Genomic DNA, 22,568 nt, shown 5'->3' on the forward strand with positions numbered 1-22,568 from the left:
CTTGAAGGGCTGAGGTCTCACATTTGTTCCTATTTTCACTGCAGAATGCTAGCTCTGCTGAAAGTCTCTAACTCCACAGGCTCAGGGAGGACATAGGTGTATTATCAGCAAGAGACCCCTACGTTGTTTACAAGACAACCTCCTGGAGTTTCTTCCGAGGAAAGGGTCTCCTCTGTGGAAGCTGCACATTGCTCTGTTCTCCATTCCTTGCCTTCCCCTGTCTCTTTTCCAGCAGTAGGTTATAGCCCTCGCATTGTCCGAACACAACTAGAGATGCTTCGTCAAATGCGAGAACATATCCCCTTTCAATGCAAAAGGCTCTAACAGCCCCAGAGCCTCTCATCAGATGTTGAGCTGATACTGGAGCTGCCTTTTGCTTCTGAAAATGTCTTTCTGCACGTGCCTCCACTCACTCAGTTAACTTTCCAAAGTCTCCCCGGAAGCCCGGATGCTTTAAATACATTGGAGTTGGCAAACCAAACTCTGTATTTTAAGAGGAGGTTTAGAAGAGAGGTTGTTGCGTGGTGTTTATTAGCTGCTAAGCTGTTAGAAGTAGAAACAGAAGACATCTCTGCATAGCAGTCTCACACTAGCGCTGAGCACATTACAACAAAACTATTTGGTTAATACAGTGGCCTCTGCCAGCTCATGGAGCTCAGAGACAACAAGGCAGCGCAGAATGTCAACCCATCTGCTAAGCTGGGCTCTGTGTGCAAAAGCAGCTCTTTGACTACCGGTACTACCCCCAGGATTTCCTCCACTCCCCCATGTCAGAAAGTCATACATGTTCAGACTCCATTTGCTTCTCAACACACATAGTCAGGAAGAGAACGGTACCTTTTTGCACCCTCATGAAACAATCCCCAGCCCAAACACTGAGGGAGGACTTTCTGGTACCGTACATCCAGGGGGCTTAAAACACCCCTGGCAGGTTGCAACGCAACAAGACCTGCTGTTGAAAGGCCCTGCCTTGGTGATTAAAACCAAGCAATACATCCAGAAATGCTGACTGAAAGTTTCGGCTCTGCTAATCCAGCTGCTCTGCGTCTGCCACAAGGATTGTGCGGGTAGGTAGGGAGGCCAGCTCTCTAAAACCAGCGTTCACATAGTCTGACTCAGTCATTAGGTCCCCGTGTACATAACCCCACTCTGCACCAGCATCTGACTTCTAGCTCTGCTCTTGTGGGTCCCTTCTAGTAAAATCCAACCCCTAATAGGAGGTGGCTCAGGGAAACTGTAAAGGCAGGTTAAAGCTATTAGCCCGGCCTCTGCCTGGAGCCTGCATCATTCTCAGCTCAGCTTTACTCACAGCTCAAAACTTCTAGCTCTCTGCCTACCACTTTCCCCTGTATCAATACAGTTCTCACACGCACTGTATCATTTGTACTTGTAATAGAAAAGGAAAAAGAGAGAATAGTCAGGAGATAACAAAAAGAAGAAATAAAAGAGTAAATCGGGAATAATATAATGCTTTCAGGGATTGGACCCCACTGTGCCTGTGAGCCCACAGGGGGTAAATGGCAGCATCGAGTGTACCGGAGCAGCTTGCACAGCTGCTCTATTCCTGCCCTGTATGCCAGGGAAAGGATGGATGCCACCAGGGATCCACCTCCTCCTGCTCCAAGGCAGCAGGGCTAGAACAGCCCCTTTGCTATGGACACAGCTTCTGCCACCCTCCCCTTTCCACATTGCAACTGCTGGCAAAAACACTGCGGCTTCACTGGATTTACAGATTGCTGTGTAATGCTCCGGGCAACGCTGCGACCACAGGTACCTGAAGAGTGGACGCCAAACTCCACAGCTGGCTTAAAGCCACGTCTTTCACCTCTTTCCTCTTCCTGCTCCAAATGAGAGCCTTTTACCCCCCCAGAAGTGTGGACATGCTGAACACACATTAGAAACACCTTCCCTAAGTATGTGGGTGACAGAGCTCAAAGTTATGTCCAGTTCTCTTAAACATAAATCGAGGCTCCTGTATACTAGATCATCCTTTTTTTCCTGTTTTGGGTGTTTTGGATTTTTTTACCTTTGTGCAGAACAAATGTTGTGGGCTTTTCTGAAATAATATCTAAGCAGAGCACATCCTTACTGAACTTTCAGATTCTTCTATGCATCAGACAGGATCCATGAGAGAGCAGCCTTTCGCGCTAACTTGCTAGGCGCCTATCACCCCATGTATGGAGTATTGCAGAAAAACAATGTGCAGCCTTGCAAAAACAGCTTGGGTCAGGATGCACACCACCTTTGTGTGACTGATTTTACAACTCTATCCCTAACCTTTCAGTATATTTTTTTCCTTCTTCCTGTGGTGTATTGTTATTTTTGTGAAAAAAGTGCTGGGGTGAGAGGGTGGGAATCAAGGAACTCCCGTAGCTGCAACTCTAACAACCCTCTGTCGCACAGCAGTTTATGACGTTACTATGGCACCAAGATATCCGGAGCCACATCACAGACCTCCACCACAGGACAGAAAGGTAATGCTCTCCTAGTCAGCAGAAATATTGGAGTGCCATGCTGTGTGTGTTCCAGCCCCTAAAAGGGAACACAAACCCAACCTGACCAATGAAGAGACATTTTGGGACAGCAATAAACGCTGACCAAAAAAAAAAAAAAAAAGAATTGTTTTTCAGCATTTCTGAAATCTCAGCAACTTCTTTTGGGCTTTGGTGAGGGCTGCTGGTACCAAGTGTGCTGAACATTATCCACGTGGTATCCACTTTCTCTTCCAAAGAACTGCACTGAAAAAATGACTTCAAACTGTCTATCAGGCCATAAACCCTCCCCTCTCACACCATCTTTATGAAGGAAGTAAAAAAAGTATCAGAAGAGAACTCACTGCCAGCTTTATTTTAATAAGGTCAGTCCTTTATAAGGTATCCAAAATTCGCTCTCTCTTTTTCATTCATTTTTTTATTTTTAGTGCTATAAAGTTTTAATAATAGGCAATAAATGAAACAGTTCCATTGTCTGAAAAATGAAAAAAGATGTACGAGCTATCTGTGCACCTCCATAATCCAACCCATATGGCCGACCTTGCTATTCCTGCTGCATGCAGGATTCAGGTCATCGTTTCATTGTTCACTGGGGAAGCCAAACTATTGGCTCCAAGCACCCTCCTGGCTCTCTTACCCTAGACAAAAGCTCAAAGAGCATTTCCAACACAAACAACTTTTATCCACCTCAGCTACCCACATCTGAAAGGAAAGTGCTGTTCCTTGCCTTCAGCTTAGGTTTTTTCTCTTCCTTCACCCTGCTGGGTTTCCTGACTGTTGTCCCTTCTGGCTTCCTCCTGGATAAGGAGCTCCCCCAAGCATCCCACTGTCAAATGAACTTTACTCAGTCTCCAAAAATAGGCTCTGTGGCATTAAATGTGCACCCTCACTACCCAAACATTTGGCTAGCTGAGCTCCATATGTCAAAACCTCACGTTCTCAATCTCTTGAAGTTCAGGAAAGCAATCAAGTAATACCTGCCTCATACATACTTGATGTAGGTATCCTTTCACCACCAAGACCAGTTCTCTTGTTTCACTTTTGCGGATGCTTCATGTGCTTTTGCAGATAAAGCAGAGAGGGACCAAAAATCATATAGAGGGAATCTCTAATAAGAGAGAACTAAGAATCGTCCTTCTAACACAGACTAACTCCCTAACTCATCAAGGCTGACAGCTAGATTTCTGAACACCATTAGGTAACACGGTTTGGGGGCTCCAAGACTGTAAAACAATGTCCAGCTGCTAAGCTGTTTGCATCCTTCCCTCTGAAATACCTCACTGCTCCTTCTCCCAGCGCAAGGACTGGGGCAGTCAGCTGTGAAGGGAGACAACCACGCAAGCAACTGAAAGAGATCCAAGAAGAGATCTGTGAAAAGATCTCTCCCCCAGATGGATACAGGCAGATATATCGTGATGGGGTGTCCCGATGTCAGCAGGATTTTAGCAGTCTCTTGGACTAATGAAGGCAGAGCAGACTCATAAGGAAACATACGGGAAGGTTGTGAGTTGATGGAAGTGAAAGATTTAAAAGGGAAACTAGTTTTTAAAAAAAAAAAAAAAAACAGCCAAGGCCATAATTTCTGCAGCAGGCAACAACAGTAAAACAATATCAGAATAAGAAATAACTGAAGGAAAAACATCCATCTCCATTTCATGGAAAAGCCTCAACAGAAAGCAGAAAGGAAATATACTAGGGAAGAAGTGGCCTAAGAGTTCCTCTTCTCCCACCATGCTTTGTTTTTTCCAGTGTTTGGGTTTTTTCTCCATAATTTGCTGGCAAACTCTAACCATGGCTCTGATTCAGTATCCCGATGTCACTGGGATATGATGCCCTGGAGCATCCTCAGACATTCTGTGGCCCCTGCTGCTGCCATGCTATTTTTTTTCTTTTAAGACCTTATACAAAAAACCTTGTGTACATATACTACACTTGCCTGCTTCACAAATGGCCCCTTTTCCAAATTACCCTGTTTCTTTTTCAAGGGAGGCCCACATATCTCCAGCTATAGCTTGATGCACTGAAGCTGACCAAAGTTGTCGTGGGGGTGCAGGAAGCTACAGAGCATCACAGTCGTCGCTCTAGTCGACCGGTGATCCTGATGAGATTATAAAGTCACAAGAGGAGCCAACCAGCACTGTTAAGTCCCATTTGGAGAGTCCTTTCCACACACAGCTTGGAGCTTAATGCTTTTCTCCCTCCTATGTGTACATCTATGTATGTGTCCTCTTTAAAGCGAGCAGCTGAGCGTTAGGGTGTCCTCTGCTAGTTGACAACAGCGGTGCAACCTTAGCCAGACCACTGCTTGTGAGGCAGGCGCCTGACTGCTATATATGCTTGCAAATACCTTTGCCTGTTTTTTCTTCCTAAAGCCTCAGGCTGCTCTCTTTGATGTGTAATACCTTAAAGATTTTAATTCCTCTTTACATCAGCAGAGAGCCTTACTGAGCCCTCCCCACAGCTGCAGCCGTGTAGCAATTTCCTGCCCTTTCTTAAATCAATGACCTACAAAGATCAGTAATTCCCAACCTTTTCAGGAAACTGTCCAAATTCACTGGGCTAGGACCTTATTAATGCCTTCCATGTTAATCTAGCCCACCATGTACCTGGAACTGCATCAATCCCTCTTCTAAGCCCAGCTGTATCTCTGCACACAGGGAAGACCTTGTACTCGAGGCACATACTTACTTCCTCCACGCAGGAGAGGGGAGCAGAGTAAAAGTCACATATGTCTTAAGTACCAGAACTAATGCTCATGACTGTAATTAAATGGGGGTGGCAACATCTTTTCACATAGCTACATTTAGATGAGAACAGACGAGCTGAGGGGGGAAGTCACTACATCAGTAAGAAATCTTCTTTGTGGTCCTGGAGAGCGTAGCATTTACACGGGCCATGGAAACACGGGGCAGTCGCCCATTCACTGAATGCTTCCCATACCAAACCATGAATGAGGCAGTGGGTCCTGGTGAACACACACAAGAGGACCATGCAAGTAAAAACTGAATTACAGTGCCCATGGGGACAGCAAATGAGGGCTATGCACACAACTTTCACTCTGGTCTGCACGCTCAGAGCCTTGCTTTACAATCCTAGGGTTCTTGTAACGTGGTTATATATGTCTAATTCTATAATTAACTTAATGTTTAAAGCCTTTGTCATGCTGATTTAAAGGATGCCCACGTCATTTAGATCTGAAATACTTAGATCTGCTGCAGACTCTGCTGGATTCATGAATGGCAGAAAAAGTCAAAACTTTTTCTTTGGAATTTCTTAAGCTTTTTTGATAACTCTGTAATGTCTGTTACTCCTACAAAAGTTTTTTTGATTAAAGTTCCTGTTTTACTATCGTGTTCTTAAAATATAACATATTCTAAATAACATTTAAGGTGTTCTACTCATCATTTCATAAAAATCCTGACAAAATTAAGCAACACAGTCAAAGTGAAACAATTGGACACCACTGCAGAAAAACTGAAATTGTTTTAAACTAGAACTTTTTTGCACTTTTATCCTGCAAACCTATTGGAAACTCCATTTTTCTTCTAATGTAAAGCAAGCATTTGTGCTCCAAGTTTTGGAATCTCCTGTGAAAATTAAAAAATGCCCTTCAGCAAGCTCTACATATAATAAAGAACAAGGAAAAATGTCTAGGTCCCCTGTCCTACAACTTTCATTATTTTACAGAGTGTTAGCCTCTGACCTATTTGGCTGTTTTACAGTATGCAATTCTCCATTTTTCTATCTTTGTTCTTCATTTTAGTAACAAATTTATATATTTTTAAAAGAAACTCTACCATATCTTTACAAGTTCATTTATTTTATCTAATTCTTTGGATATCATGGCACCATATCAGTAACACATGAACAGTTTACTAATAACTTATCAGAGATGCTAAAGAAAGTTTTAGTTGTGTTTCTCAACAACATATGGAAAATCTCCATTACATGGAAGTAATAGAAATGAGCATAAATAAATTAATTATCCAGCAGGGGGAAAAACCAATATCAAAACATATATACAGAAGAAAACAGCCTTGAAAGTAGTGGCGGCAGAAGGGGTACTAAGGTAGCAGTGAATGGGAAATTAAACATATGACAGCAAAAAAATACAGTCACAGAAAATATGTTGTCAACCAGGAAAGTGTTAAGCTGTCTTTACAGATATGTTGGCTAAGAATATCTAAAAGCCTCTCTCAGGGTTTGGGACTGCAGGATCCAAGCAGAAGTAGAAGCAGCACTGGAGGGGACTTCTGAAAAGAAACGGCATCAGTCTAGCTGGCTAAGCTGGGAAGTATTTTTTAAGGAAGTCATCACTATACATTGGATCTGTTTACACAAAGTAAAACAGTCCTTCTAATTCCTTTAAGAGCTAGTCTACAGCAAACTTCTCCTGTAAAAATTACTTAGGATTACAAAATGCCTTCCTTGGCCTTAGACACACGCCCTGTGTGCTCGTCATGGGAAGGAGAGAAGAGATCAGTAAGGAAACATAAAGAAGCTCCTGTTACCTGTTTCTCCCAGAATCTCTGAAACCTTTAGCGAAGGGGTTTCTGTCAATTTTTAATCTGGTGATCTACAAAGGAAAAAAAAGACAATTAGTTGATCTCTCCAATTTTTTTTTCTTTCAACAAATGAAAATTACTGATGATCACCATTCTTACTCAAACCACCTATACAATGATCTGTCATACTTATTTCCCTAGACTTATATCAAATTTGCCCTTCTGTTATCCATGAACAGATTATCTGCTTAGCAAATGAACGGTGCCAGAGGCAGAAACCTGGCACAGCGCTGGGGCTGAGAAGCTGCTGTTCTGGTCAGCATCTGGGTGACCCTTCAAGGGGTTTTCGGTCTGGAAACCATTTTTCTTTCCTTTTTCCCCCCTAAACAAAAAAGATGACAGCTGGACTGAGTGCTTTGGGGGAAATCTTCCTTCCTGCTTTATTTTTAGGCATGAATTCCATGTTGGTAAATATGGAAAATAATACTGGGATTTTGACCTTGCAACCCATGGTATCTTACTCCCTGCCAACAACTCCCCAACCTGGTGCAGCACAAGAACTTCCCTCTGACAACCTCACCTTTTCCCAGAGACCCTGTCTCTGGAGTGAAAAGGGAGCAAGATCTCCAGATCCTATCAAATTTGAGGTGTTTTGGCTGAAACGGCTCAAAAGGGACTGGTTTAATACAGGCTGATCTGAAGCGGATTTGCAGGTGTTTTGCTTCTGTCAGAACCAAGCCCCTTGCTCTGGATATTAACTTCAGATCTGGAATGCAGCTCCTATTTTTGCAGAAGCTTAATTTGTGAACTTAATTTCCGCTAGCCTGACTTTGCAGCTGTCCTGGGACTTGTGTGGACAGAGACAGATATGTTCTGTGGAGGATGGAATTACAGCAGAGGGAATCCCTGTGGTGGATTTGCTAACATTTTACAATTATTTCCAGAGACCCTTCTCCCAGTAAGGCAAAGTTTTACAGCCACTGGAGGGCATGCAGGCAGGTTCAGGGGATTTTTTTTATTTTAAATGAATTTATTTTATTTAATTTATTTTTTATATATATATATATACTTATTTATATATGAATTTATTTAAATTAAATTTATTTTAAATGAAAAGGTTTCTCCAACACATCAGAATATCCTTTATTGGTATCATAAAAATGCCGCCCTCCCCCCTGAATTGTTTTGGACAAAACCCCCAAATGTTTGGAATTCAGAAAGACAGGAAGAAATTTCAGAGCTTCTTTACTGTGATGTGGCTTACAGTGCCAGTGCCTGACAGGGTTCCCTCCCTTACCTGTGTAATTATGTCTTATCTGTCTGGTCATTAAGGAAGAATGACTGGTTTATTTTCTGTCATTTCTTCTCCTTCCTCTATCCTTTTTCCATGTCTGGCCTACAGTTAAAAGTTTGTGTACATGCATTTGGATGAGGGGAGGGCAGGAAATTTCCAGTGCTGCAGTGACAGCAAACCCACCATTGTGTTACAATATTTTTTTCAGCCGGAATAGTCAATCCATTTTGGATCCTAATTTAAGTAAATTCAAGGGGACCAGTCAGAAAAAGTTAGGAGTGGGTATCCAGAAGCAGCCATGGGAGCACTATCAGCACATGTGCTCTCTCTTATATGTTGCGAAATAAAAAAATCTATAATGATTGACTAAGCTGATATAATTCACAATTGGTACAAATTATCTAAATATTACAATCTGCCCCAAGCTGATTTGATATGAGTCTGTCCCTCTTTGTAACAATACTAAATATAATGATGCGCACTGAGTTCATGAAGACATTCTCCAGAAGCACAGATGTTGTCATGGAGAAATATTTACCCCAGCATTCTCAGTTCAAGACTCCTCTGCAATTTATGGCAGAAATTGTATAACCTGTTTTCCTAACAGGCTTGATAATGGATTATTTTTCTTCTAAGCCAGCTTGTACTGTCATTCTAGCTTATAACAGTACCTCTCTAAGTGGACACATTATTAACACAACAAAAAGCTTCACCACCTGAGATTCTGTTTCACACGGTTGGGAAAAAATTATGTTACATGGCCCTTTTAATGCCATCACAACCCCCACCCCAGTAAGGAGGAGAACGGCAGGAAAGGGAAACGGGATTTGCACAGCACCCCTCACCTAAGTATAAAATAGGGAGTATGTGTACATGAACGAGAGAAGAGGAGCACACTGAGCCCAAAGCATGATAGACGTGGTGTGAAGGCTAATGGGAATCCCCAAGGATTCTGGCAGATAAGCGATACATAAGGAGACTACAAAGAGAATGGGTGGGTATGAGGAGCTCTCAATGTGTGCAATGAGCATGCCTGCAGGAGCGGTGAAGCCAGCAACCTCCCCCTCAAAGACTCGTCACCAGCTTTCACTGGCCACTGAAGGAGAAGGGGCAGCAAACGCACGTAATCCACAGTGAGCCCTTTCCAAAACTCCTTTCTTTGCTGCCGTTTCAAATGCTTACATTGTCAAATGATCACATTTTCCTAGCAATTAATTTCCTCTAAGAGATATCGTATCTTTTGGGAAAAAGGGATAGACAGGGAATTCTGTAATCAACCACTAGTGTGGACTGAGATTACATTTCTTAGTTCTATGAAGTCTAGTTTAAGAAAAAGGGCGGATCAATTACAAAGCTCAGTAGTCAAGGCCTCTGCAGCTAAGATCCCACTGTGGCACATCTTTTCCTTATGATATCTGGAGTCAATAGTAACACTCTCCACTGGGAACTACGCAAGATCTGAATCAAATGTAAATTATGCATGAGAATTTTAGTTCATAAAATGGACTGCTGCTTATGTTCAAAGGCTTCTTTTGTCAGCAAACTGATGAGATTCCTCTTCTCTAAAACTTTTTCCTTCATTTTAGCAGTGAAAAAAACCCTGTGTTGTTTCTCTGCAAGGTAACAAATCTGGACTAGTTGTACTGCCTTAAAATTACAGTGAGGACAGGACACTGTAGTTTATACCAGCGGCAGCAAGGAAAAGTCAACACAATACATCTCTTTATGGTTGATTTCACCTACTTTACAGTAAAAACTGCATGCACCTTATCTGCAAGATGTTTTTCTGGCTAGACACCTCATGTCTACCCATTACCCCATAGCAAGCATTTTCTTTTTGTGCAGAAAAAAAACCCAGTGAGCCTGTAAATGTACACTCTTCTTGAGCTACGTTTCTTAGAGAAGTTAATGTCTCAAACACAAAGAGCACGCTGATATTTTTACAAACATCCAATATAAAAGGAGCCTTAAGGCACACCGCTTTACCTGTTGATTTTGGTAGGCTGTCACTGTAGTGAAGACAGTTTCAGGGAAGTTGAAGGTTTTCACCCCATCTCCTGAAGGAACTGGCTTTGTAGGAGAAAGATCACTACTGAAATCCTTGCGGATGACATGAACACGGGGCTGGTACTTATGCATTGAATGTAAGATTATCTGAAGGTAAAACAAAAGGAGAAGGAAAATATACTTTTTTTCCATAAATATTCTACACTACATCAAGACATACAAGCAAGCAGGGATGGAGTAAGGGCTAACATGAAGAAAATTACCCTTCTCTTACAAGTAAGTATGAGATTAAGTTTGTTCGATATACAGGGAGAAAGGGGCTTTATTGCTTTATAAGGTCAGGCAATATTTCAAAGAAAAGCACTGAAGTAGGGAAAAAGGTTCCATAACTCCACAGAGTGGCTAAAAGCATGTGTGCCAGCAAGACACGGGAGAATCAGAGCAGCAGCATCACCCCTTCAAGCCTGAGAAGAGTGAGGCTGGAGCAGCAGGCACCAGGATTAGTTTCTAACTTACATGGCCTTGATCATCAAGCTCGTTGTTTGTCAGTTTGAGCTTGTCAAAACTGACCACCTGCCTCATCCAGGTGTCTCCAGAAGCCAGCGAGTCAGGGTGGATATAAACCCTCGGGGGCACTGGGGAGTCAGCATTGCCAGCCACCATCCACTTGGAGCTGTGATACACATACCTGAAAGAGGACGGGGAGATGGCTAAGGGAAGTTGTCACTCACTCACGGAACATTTCCAGGGATCCCCCTCCCCTGCAACCCTACCGCATGCACCCCAAGCTCTCATTTGCAGTCAGGGGAGAATGTGCTTTATTGCAACCTCCTACCTTCTAAATGAAAGCCAGATTACCCCTGAGCCACTTGTTCAGACTTGATTCCTTATTAAAACCACCTTTGCAGTTAATTTCCCTTTAAAACTCTGCCACATGTGCCTTCTCGACTACTTAACCCTCTCTGAGCCAGAGCAAGAGGCTAGAAAATATGGGTAAACAAAAACCCTCTCTCAAAATATTAATAAATGCCCTGTAATTTCTGGAAACCTGTACTGCCATGCCAGACTGCACAAAACACATGTGTCTTCATTCAGAAAGGGCAAAATCCAATGGATATCACTAGAATAATTGATAAAACAGAATTCTGATTTGAAATGTTGCAAAATGGGAAATTCCATATAGTTGGGATTCCACATATTGGGATTAGAGGAAAAAATAATTTTTCTGTTCCTGATCTAGCCATTCTAAATATGCCATAAATTTCACTACCACAGCTTTGCCTAGGCACCATTTTTTTTTCTTTCTGTCCTGTGGCTCCTTCAGCCTAAGGCATTTCACGAGCAGTCTTCCTAACACCTCTGAGTTCTGCCCTGTACTGCCCTTCAATGCACCTCTACTCAGCTCTGCTAAGCTATTTCAGTCCTTACCTACAAACAGGGATTCACTTAATGTATTTTCAAAAGAAATGCAAAAAAAAAAAGAATCTGTTCCTTTCACTGCTAGTTTGTTCTATACGGCTGCACAAGCTAACAAGGACAGACACAATGTGTAAGATAATTTATTTATTTTTTACTTAATGCTGTCAGAGCCACACTCAAAGAAAGGGGCAAAATACCTAGTTGAGTATCACAAACTACCTTGATGCTTCCCAGGAAAACCATTTTCATAAGAAACATTCTGCACAATTTTGCCATTCTGCAAAAATGTAAAATTTAGTATTTGAAGCAGAGGATCAATTCTCAAATCCTTGAAATGTGGTGTGATCAAGACTATTTGGGGAAAAGACTTGCTCTCAGAGGCCTTTTAATAAGTAGAGGTAAATCACCTCTGTCCAGGTAGTTTTCTGGGATGCAGAGGACCATGAGTTTTCCAGAGTACTTTTTAGGATTGGGAGCCCACTAATACCAGCGAAATCTCTTCTTCCTGTTTTCCAGCTCAGTGGTGGAGATTCACCAGAGAGTTTCTCAATGCCTTCATACTGTAGGTCAGGGCCCTTATTTCCTGTGGCTGCTGTGCTGGACAGTGAACGTTTTTAAAACAAAAATCATCCAATTCAGTTCAGGCCACACCTGAACTACCACTTGCCCATTCCTTTCTTGCTGAAGTAGGCTCCAGAGTCCCCGTTAATAACTCCAGTTATCAGTTCCCTCAGACAGTCATTGCTAATTATGTCGATTGTGAAATACATGCTAGGGATCGCCCAGATTAAAAACCGCTATTTGAAAAGAGTAAGATTTCAATCCAAAAGTGCAGAAGAGTACATTAAACCTCTGGTTTTGTGTCTCATGATTCTGGCCAAATAACTATGTTGGTGTAAATCAACATGGCTCTCCTCCAACATACATTTGCAATGTTGTATAGTGGCATGTGTCTTTCCTAGGCTTTCACGGACACTAAGTTATCACAATGTTCCTAACTCTGCACCTAAAAAGCTTACCTGTATCTCTTGTTATCCACAGGCACAATGTCCATGGCAATATAATACTGCTGGTGGGGATCCAGGCCTGTAATTTTCACTCTCATGGCTGGAAACATTCTCCTAGGAAAAGAAGAGTATAAATAAGGAAGAAAATGGTGAACAGGGTAGATGATGTGGCTTCTTAGGCGCTTCTCCGACACCAGAAGCACGCTGCTTTACATAGCCCAGTTCTTGGTATGACTGCTCTGGGCTTGGTGCGAGTAAAAAGACGGTGGCTTGAATCTTGATCTCTTTTCCACTTAAGAAAGGGGGTAGCAGGATAACCTGCTACCCGTGCATAATGATAAAACACTCCCAGTCGAGTACTCTCTCTGTTCCCAGCTCCTGGTAGAGAGTTATGTTATGCTCCACACAAATTGGCCTCCCTAGGCATTTCAGTACACAGGTGGGCAGTGTGCCTTCTTCCTGATGTTTTTTCCGTTGGCCATCCATCTAGAATTATTCTCTCATATCACACTAAATGCAGGATCACTTTAGTTCTCTTTTCTGAGAAAATCACATTTCAATATGGAGTTTGATAGTACTGGAGTAGTATTTAAGTAAATCCATTACCCTGAAAGATCCTCTTGCTCTGATGTTTATAGTTATTTAAGAAAGAACATTAATTTGCTTATTAGGCATATATTTCACATTTAACAGAAACACTGACATTAACATCACGGTTTCCTTGAAGTCTCATAGTATTTTGTGCAATCTTTTTAATAAGTGTTGTCTTTTCTGTGACACATGATCCAGATCTGTCTTATGCATTTTCTTCTGATAGGCAAGTTATGAAACTCTACACCAGCAAGAATCAATTCCCACCCTTTCTTTTCTTGTCTGAGCAGAAGCTTAGCTCTGCTGTGCACTAATTACTGTTGTGGTGGTGTTTGTAGCTAGACAATTATTTCAGAAGAGAACAGCTCAGAACAATTTTAACCTCAAAACATGTCAGTATTAGTGTGGCTACGACGTAATTTTTCCTTCTTAAAAAATTTCTGGTTGACAGCAGCCCAGTTGCCGTTCTACGCTTCCCTCAAACAGCATGCTTAGTGAATTGTTTATGCCATATTTTATTTGCGATTAACGTGGTATTTTAACCTCTTCATAAAATCTGAGGAGCAGAACTGCGTGAAGTGCAAAAGGAAATGAGTGGCAGAGCAGAGCACTGAAAGAAATCTTCTCTTGTTTCACTGCCTGCTAACTCAAACCTGAGCTCTGCTTGAGTGGTTTCTCAGCCCTTATCAGAGAAAAGCTTGAGCTGAGGTCCTACAGGCTGGTGTTACTCAATTGCATGACTTCCACCCACAAGATACAGAGCTTTGGTAGGAGACACTCTGAAAGTACTGGGTGCTCATAAAAAATTAGATCCTGCTCCTCTGATAAATAGATGTCTCCTTATTGAGTGAGGATAGTTTGGATGAAAGGAGGATATTAAAGGGGAATTAAAAAACATTCAAAATTACAATGCCAAAATCATGGAAAAGTGTACAAGAAATGTTTATCCACTGTTCTAGGGGCCATCCCTAGAAACCATTGTGTCATTTTCCTTTCTATTTATCGAGGAGTAGTGAAATGTCAGAGAAGATTTACATCTCCTCCCAACATTTCTCTTTCTCAAAGTATTACCAGTGGACACAGCCTGGAGGAGGAATAAAACAGGAAAGTCTATGTCAACGTCTCCAAACATGTCTCCAAAAATTTGCACTGAAGGGATGAGACCGTGAAAAGCTATTTTATTCTTTGCCATCCAGGCCACATATATGCACTTGCAGAAGAGGGTGGGAAGGAGGAGGCTGGTGCTCAGCCTTCACCCTACCCACAGCTCTTCCATTTCAGGCCATTGAGAAGGAAAGTTCTGACCTATTAGTAACTGAATTTGCCTTGGAAAAGGTCACTTATCATGGGGGGGGCAGGGAGATCACCACCCCACAGCTGCCAGAGCACAACTAAGCAGAGTTATGAGGGACATAAAACTGTCAGAAAAATTGTCTGCAGAAGTCCTTCAAGGAGAGAGCAGATTTGTGGAGCTGATGGGGTGAGTTTGCTAGTTGAACAATTTGGGGGGGGAGAAGGAAAAATTGATTAGTCTTCGGTGGCTTGAGGGCATTACCTTGTTTCCACTACAATGGCTCATTAAATCTGCCAAGCCAAATGGGTACAGGATGTGGCATTTTACCATCCAGCTCTCCTTAATTGAAGAGAGGTGGCTTGGGAGCAGCTTAAGAGGTAGGGCCATGTTTCAGAGGGTTGATAAGAAACCGAGGATTAAACCTGAGTCTCTCTGGGTCTAATTCTGCACTCTGTCTTTGGAAAACTGAATGCTGTGTGTTCCAAGAAGCTCTCTCCAAATCTGCAGCCCCGTGCAAAGCTGCAGTATAGCCTGTGGGGTTGTTTGCTTATGAAATACCTTGTAAAAGATTACCGCAGACCATTCAACAGGCTTAGAGGCTAATCTCTAAAATGATCGGAGAGAGCTCGTCTGATCCCACTGCTTTCTCTAAGGTTTAAATGTACTTTTAAAGTTTTGTAAATTATTACTGTTCTTCTTTTTTTGTGGGTGTAAAAGTAACTCGGGTTTCTTTGCCACAAGGATGTGGCCTGGAACTGTCATAGCAAGGTCTCCAGCGGCACAGCTGCATGGAAAGGGGAAAATGGGAAAGGCAGAGGAAAACAGTGGTGATTTAGGGAAGTACCCAGGTATAATCCTGGCTAAATCCCTGTGCTCTGTGTTTCCTCTTGGCTGGCTCTTTGCTCCTGCAGAGGCACCAACCCTATGGAAAACAGGAGACTCACAGGTCTGGAAGGAACTCAGGCCATTTGAATATGGCTGCATTAATAAACAGTCAAGAGCCTTTCATCCTGAAACATATCAGCTACCTTTATAGTCAACAGCTACAGACACAAAAGCCATCTGTTTTCATAGGGAACACCTGATGACATCTGATATGTTTTAGGAGGAGGTTTTATATCAGCAGCAGTTTGGGACGATCGTTATTTATATGTCACCTTTACCACTCAGCAGGAAAGCAGTCTTCCTCAAGTCAGACTGTGCACTTACACACAGTACTCTTTCAGGGAAAATAATGATGTGATATGAAATAAGTTATTAAAATTATTTTAGGACCACTTAGAAGTGTTTTTAAAAGCATTTTTGTAACAACCATGTGCCTCAGTTTACTCAATTCCTGGCTCCTTCCACAGTAAGAATGATGTTTATGAAACTCTGAATGTGAAAACAAACGAATTATATATATATATGTCTTTAAACCTTGATTAAAATAGTACTTGCCAGCACAGTAGTGTACTGATATTAAGAACCATGTCTGGGAACTTTCAGGAATAGAAAGAAGTAGTTGGATAGTGGCAGCCAGGATTTTTTTCTAAATTTTTAAAAATTTTCATGTAACACAAAAATAGAGTTCACTTTTCCCTTGGTGAAAACTGTTCAAAGAAGAAGGATCACAGGTATATCCCCAAACTGGATTTTTTTTTTTCCCTATAGCATAAAATTTCAGCTTCTAACCCTTAGGAGTCTCAAGGTGCCAACTGTTATCCCTGCCCCTTGAACCAGCACACGTGAAGCTTGCATCAAGTAAGATCTGCCTTCAAAATTGTCCTACTCTGAGTGGATGCGTGGGCCAGATGACCTCTAAAGATCTCTTCAAATGTAAATTCATGCCCTGTTTCACAATTTAGTTTTAGAGAGGGCAATTCCCCTTTAGGGGATAAGAAATTAAAAGGCACTTGGCCAGTTGTCTCAAAACACAAATGCAGTTCCTTCAGACATTGGAAATACTCCTGTACAGACAGATTAGTGAGCAGAAGTCAGAGGAGAGTTTAAAAAGATTGACACAATTTACTGTACAGTTTTGATGACTGTTTAGTGTAATGATTTATACACTGCGTAAATAAAAACTTAAATAACATTAAATTCGTTTAAGGGTGACATCTGCAAAATGCAAACACTACAATAAAGGGATGTGCTCTTCAATTGTAGCAAAAGACAATTTGTCTGTTGACAGTAACAGAGAGAGAAGCCTCTTCCCAGTCATAAAAAATCTGCTCGAGAAACTGCAAAATAGTCTGATTTAGGTTTGCGGATGGAGTGTGCACAGTGTTTACAATGAGCATGAGTTTACAGGGCAGCCTGAAGTTACCACTGCTATTTTATACCTCACGTTTCCTTGCCTTTAAGACTGGTGCCAAATGCATATTTCTTTATAAAAACAAACCTGTGAGGAGTGAAAGTGAGGGAAAGCAAGGCAAGGCAAGGCAAGGCAAGGCAAAGGAGAAATACCTTCCTGTTTCCCTCTGCAGGATGGGATTATGTAGAGATGTTTGTGTTGAGAGAAAAGACTGAGGACAGGGTTTGGGAGCAAAAGGATTTATTGTTTATGAAGGAGATGGATCCCAGAAGAGCTTCTCAGGAGCTCCCAAAGGGGCCATTTTACTGGAAGCTGGAGAAAGCTTATCTGGCCCACTGGGACAGGACCTCTGCACAGCACTTTGGTAGCTGTAGTCTGCCAGCCCTCACTCTGAGAAATCCTCTCCGTATGCCCCTTCAGCATCAACAGAGCTTTGCAACAAAATCCCTGCTGCTGTCTCTAACTGAAGAGCACTGTGGGGCCCTTCCTTCCTTCTGCTGGAAATTAAAAAAAAAAGTTTGGTAATGTAAACAGCCCTAAGTACATGTTTCAAATGACTCAGACTCACGGTTTCAGGGAGGCAAAGAAACTCCAGACAAAATATGATTTAACCTATCAGGAGGCACAGAGAAGTCAGGAGAGGACAAGGTCACCTGTTCCACTCACTGCTGTTTTTTTCCACTCTTATTACTAAGCACTGCCTCAGCACCCAGGTTTGACCCACCCCACAGTACAGATATGATAACTGTGATATGACAGATGAGATCATTTCCCTCATTGTTGAGAAGAAACGCTGTCTCTGCGGCAGGTGGAACCTGCGTCCCCAGAAGAACACCTCCTAGCTGTGCTTGTGTTCATGGTCACACTCGTATAACCACCTCCATAAACAGTAGGCAGCGCTTCCCTTCCAGAGCAGGACTCCAAACACTCTTTATATCGTCTCCCTCCCAGTAATAACTGCACATTGCTTTTTTCCTTTGGGCTGCAGTTCTATGCAGCAGTTAACTAATGGTTATGCCTGCAGCTCAGGTGACCATGGCCTTGAGCTGGGGGATGTAGGGTGGTGGGGAGGGATTCAAATTCCTTTGCTGATGTTGCCAGGGTACACGCGTGATCACCATTGGTGAAGGAGAATAGAGAAAAAGAGTTAATAAGTTTTTAGGACTAGTTGCTTAGATCAATATGACCTGGGGCTTAAGTTGAACTTATTTTATTTTGTCTAAGGCTGAATTTCAAGTAAAACAAAAAGGAGATAAAGGAAAGTGCAGATCTGAATGCACTGCAGCTGACAAAGCCATTTGCATCTTTTGCACAAAGAACAAAGGAGTCTTCTTATAAGCATCTTATTAAATTCTGAATAACAACATTCTGATGGAAAGGAAGAAAGGAAAAGTTCTAAGAGGACTGAAGTAAGTTTATGGAAACAGACAAAAAAAAAGACATCTATAAATACAGCATCAAGAAAAGAAAAAGCAAAGCAGAATTAAATGGGAGTGGGAGTCTGAAAGTTAAAAAGTGTAGTAGGCCTGATATAGGCAGGATATAACTCCAGAAATATGTTTGAAATGAGAACGTAGGTTAGAAACTAGCATTACAAAGTAAGAGTAAAAAGAGATTGCGGAGTCAGGCAGGAAACAAGCAGTACCTTACGAGTCATAGAAAATGAAGGAGCAGCTGTAGTTATAGGCAACTGAGTCTGTAATTATAAGGGCTTTCAAAACAAGAAGACCTTACAGGACTCAAACAGGGTTTCCAAAGATAAAGCAACAAGAGCAAAATCATCCCTGGGGAAGGAAGAAGTTGCAAATGAACAATGTGTGTCCCTCACAATTTCAAGAAGTAATAGGAAATAACACCAATTCTGCTCTTTTTGGACAGAAATCATACAATATAATCTATGGGATGCACCATATATCATGCATCCCATATGGAGAAACATGACTACTAGACTCAGCTCTCACCCATCACAGACACATCCTCTCTGAAAGAAAAACGTTTAACCTGAGAGGTTAAAATTTAATTTGTGATTTTTATCCAGTCTATAAGGACCATCCCCAACAAACAGATATACTACCTAAAGAAACCGTCCAGCTTTTCATTATGCTTTGCAATGGTTAACCTACAAATGTAGTCAGCAACCATAAAAAATCCCCTCCAGTATTGTTAGTAACACTCCTGCAGAAGAACATCATCAAGCTGAAAAAATACAGATACTTAGTAGCTATATAGATTTTGTGCGGGCAGCTAGTGATGAGCCTGTTGGCTTGCTTAATGATAAGCATCTCATTTCAGGGAGAAAGAATATCATTTAGGATTGTAAAAAATATATTATTTGCACAGTAAGTTATAAACCTGTATTGTGATACTTAGTCTTCTGTAAGTGCAAAAATTGTCAAGACTGGAGCTTGCAAAGGCGCTTGAGAATGCTATTAATGGAGTTACAGAAAAAAATCTTGGAAAGAGAAATATCCCTTACAGTCCTTACAGGTTTCCCTACATTTATTCACTACTAAAAATTATCAAAATAAATATTGATTTGGACTACTTAAAATAAAGTCAGGTGTCTGTGTTTCTTAGCACACGCTGTTAAACACCTCTGCCAGCTGGCCAAATAGGGAAAGAGAGATTTCATCAGAAAACACAGACCAACCAAGGTTTCCCCTGAGCATAGCGATTTCTTCTCCAAAACATGAAATCCAAAATCTTTGAGCAAAAACCTAAGAAAACCAAATAATATTTTTTTTTATTTGGGGCCAGGTTAAAGCAAAGAGAAAAAATCCAAAGGGGGAAGTGAATTTGAATGTTTTGTTTTGAGATGCTTCTTCACTGCATAGGGGTCATTTTTCCTGGCACGGATCTTCACTGGAATTGTAGTTCAGCTGCATCATGGAAGGAAATGTGTACATCTCACAGTAATTCTTAATCAGCTTCCTGTTACTACTGTGTAATTAAGGATATGTATCTATTGTTTGTTATGATGATATGTGATGTGGGAAGCCGTATTTGTCAGAAAGGCAAGGTGAATAGCAAGTTCCATGAGCAATTGCTGACATGGAACATTTCAATTCCTAAATGTCAGGACAAAAGTTTTGTATCAAAAGCATCAAAATACATACTTCACACTGCTCCAAGCAACAAATAAGAATCTATAGCTTGAAGACAGCAGATGACAAATTTCAAGAAAGAGTTGTGGGTTGTTGTTTTTCTTTTTTTAAACTGCAATGTATTCAATATTTTAATTCCTAAAAAATTCCAAGGAACTACAGAATCTTCTTTGTATGTGTCCATCAGTCTGACCAAATAGAATTTTTTTATTTTTTGAACTGATTCAAAGTATTTCATTTCATTATGTTACATCTTCCCAGAATATTTCACTGTATTTTTTTCCATGAAACCTTCTTGCTCCAGGACCCCTGCCAATGCTGTAAAGGCTTTAGTGAGTTGTGTTGAACAATTTGCAAAATTGCTGCAACATTGATGCTGCAAATTTTTGGTGATGTTTTTTAAAGTAAAACTGTAATCAGGATATGGCTTTTTAACATTCCAGAAAGGTCAGATACTTCATTCAGAAAAGCGTGAACTGCTGAGATCATCTCCATACCGCTAAGCTCTGGGCATTTTAGTGTATACTGGTGTTGGTGGGCTTCAAGATATTGATGCTGCTCTTAAGTCTATGTACTCCATGTATCATAAAAAAATTAATTATAGTTAATCCAACAGGTAACAATATATCATTTTAATTTTCTGAGACAGTACCCAGGCACCAGGACAACAAAGTCAGAAGCAAGAAACTTTGTTCTGCCAGTGTCATATTTAATGACACTGGACAGATCACTTAATCTCTTTAGGTCTCAATTTCACCCCCTATGAAAAGAATAATAATTTTCTTTGCATCTGTTTTGACATCTCTAGAGAAAATAGCAAGTGTCATTTCAGTTTCTTTGCCTTTTCCATTTAAGGCAGGAGGGCAAAAACAGTAACCCACTCTGTACTGATGCAAGACACTTCGTATGTCAATGAGATTGTATATCTAAAACCATCAGCTAATCCCGTTCTGATAATCTTCAGGGATCACCTGGGTTGTTTGTCCGGTATTACTTTCCTCAAATTATCTGAACTTCCTGGGGCTGCAGAGCAATAGTGATCACTTCGTGTGAACACAAAACAACAAGACCAGCTGCTCTGGCAAATTCTGAGGGCACAGAAGTGAAACAAAATTATAAACAATAGAACACCGTGTTTTTTCCCCAAAACCTGGGGGAAAGCCCTTTCTTGCTTGTCCGCGGAAGGGGCAGAACAGCTCCTGGGACAGTCACGTGGTTTGTTCGCGTTAGCGGGCCCTGTCCATGGTGCTGACTCCCTTCAGCAGTATTAATGGCAATTAAAACATCATTAGGGGGACGTAAGGAACATTGTGTTAGTGCAGACATGTCTAAAACTCTGGGATCGCTTATGGTTTGAGGGATCTAGAAATTTACAGCTATCTTGGTGTTGTGTTTTGTCAAAGAAATTTCTAGCCATTTTTTAATAGTAGACAGCAATGGCAGGGTGACTTTTTCTTCCTTAAAAAATCTGGCTTATTAGCGGCTCTTCCTAACCTCAGCTGATATGGTATCACTTGCAATAGCGGAGGGAAACATTAAGCCTCCACATTTTTGATACTGGAAGTCATTAACATTTTGTCTATTTAGAATTGCAGGAAGACATTCATTTGGTGCAAAGGTGCATTTGAATTTCGCTATATTTGTGATTAAATCAACTGGCTCATGAAGTGCTATGGGAACTTGAAAGGAAACTCAAATGGCTCACCCCCAAATTCATAACTCATCTTAAATTCAGTACTGCCAACAGCACAGTGATTATTTCCTGATTTATTTGCTCAAAGGAAAGGCTATCCTCAATGGTTTCCTGCAGCTGCCAGTTCTCCTTTGGAGCCACAGATTCTAGCAGTTATATGAAACAACTTCACCTGTCTTAAGAAAGCTAATAAGAGATAAAGCTTTGAAACTTGTCATAAGTTTAATTTTTCCTGCATATTTATTCCTCCAGCTTATCAAGTAGAAAAATGGGGGGAGGGGGTTCTTAAAAAAGATTTTTTTTTAATTTGTTTTGTTATGATCTGCGTTTAACTAGACAGAAAGCCAGAGATATCTTACCTGCCTGCTTTCGTGATGATCATCTCTGTCCCAATGTCATGAAATCTTTTCCAGAGGTCAGCACACTGCAGCTCTACCTGGATCTCTTCCATGGATGAAGGTGGAGGAGGCTGAGGGCCTGAGCCACCAGATGTAAGGTCAGAATGGGAGCCAAACGAGCAGGACGTCCTTTCTGCCAGTACCTCTGTGTCTGACCCAGTGCTCTGCTCTGAGTCTGCAAAGTAAACAAGCCAGGTAAGACACTTCAGTTCTACCTGCTGTGAGTGGCAAAGGAAGGAAAGAGGAAAACCAACAAGGGAAGTGTTAAAAAAGAGGACAATGGCCTTTTTTACATACGTGTGTGTATATATATATACACAAACACACACACACACACATATATTTATGATTTGCTTTGATTTATGCTCTGATTTGGGGCTTTGCATTTCCAACACAACATCTGGCATTTTTGTAAAGTTTTAGAAACAGCTGAAAAAAGGACCTTCAACATAAAATATAAATAGTAAC

The 22,568-nt window shown here is 41.3% G+C and overlaps 1 protein-coding gene across 1 annotated transcript in view; it reads right to left on the reverse strand.

Annotated features, from left to right (window-relative positions):
• The window catches only part of TBX15 (T-box transcription factor 15), a 102,021-nt gene that overhangs the window by 20,542 nt on the left and 58,911 nt on the right, over nt 1-22,568 (reverse strand). Inside the window, exons 2-6 of the mRNA XM_054185222.1 lie at nt 22,062-22,275; nt 12,737-12,838; nt 10,815-10,986; nt 10,278-10,445; nt 7,004-7,068 (exon numbers count right to left, since the gene is read on the reverse strand). Of these exons, the coding sequence (XP_054041197.1) occupies nt 7,004-7,068; nt 10,278-10,445; nt 10,815-10,986; nt 12,737-12,838; nt 22,062-22,275 (721 nt within the window). The remainder of the gene's footprint in view (nt 1-7,003; nt 7,069-10,277; nt 10,446-10,814; nt 10,987-12,736; nt 12,839-22,061; nt 22,276-22,568) is intronic.

The sequence above is a fragment of the Rissa tridactyla genome, chromosome 1, assembly GCF_028500815.1.
Source record: "Rissa tridactyla isolate bRisTri1 chromosome 1, bRisTri1.patW.cur.20221130, whole genome shotgun sequence".
NCBI lineage: Eukaryota > Metazoa > Chordata > Aves > Charadriiformes > Laridae > Rissa > Rissa tridactyla.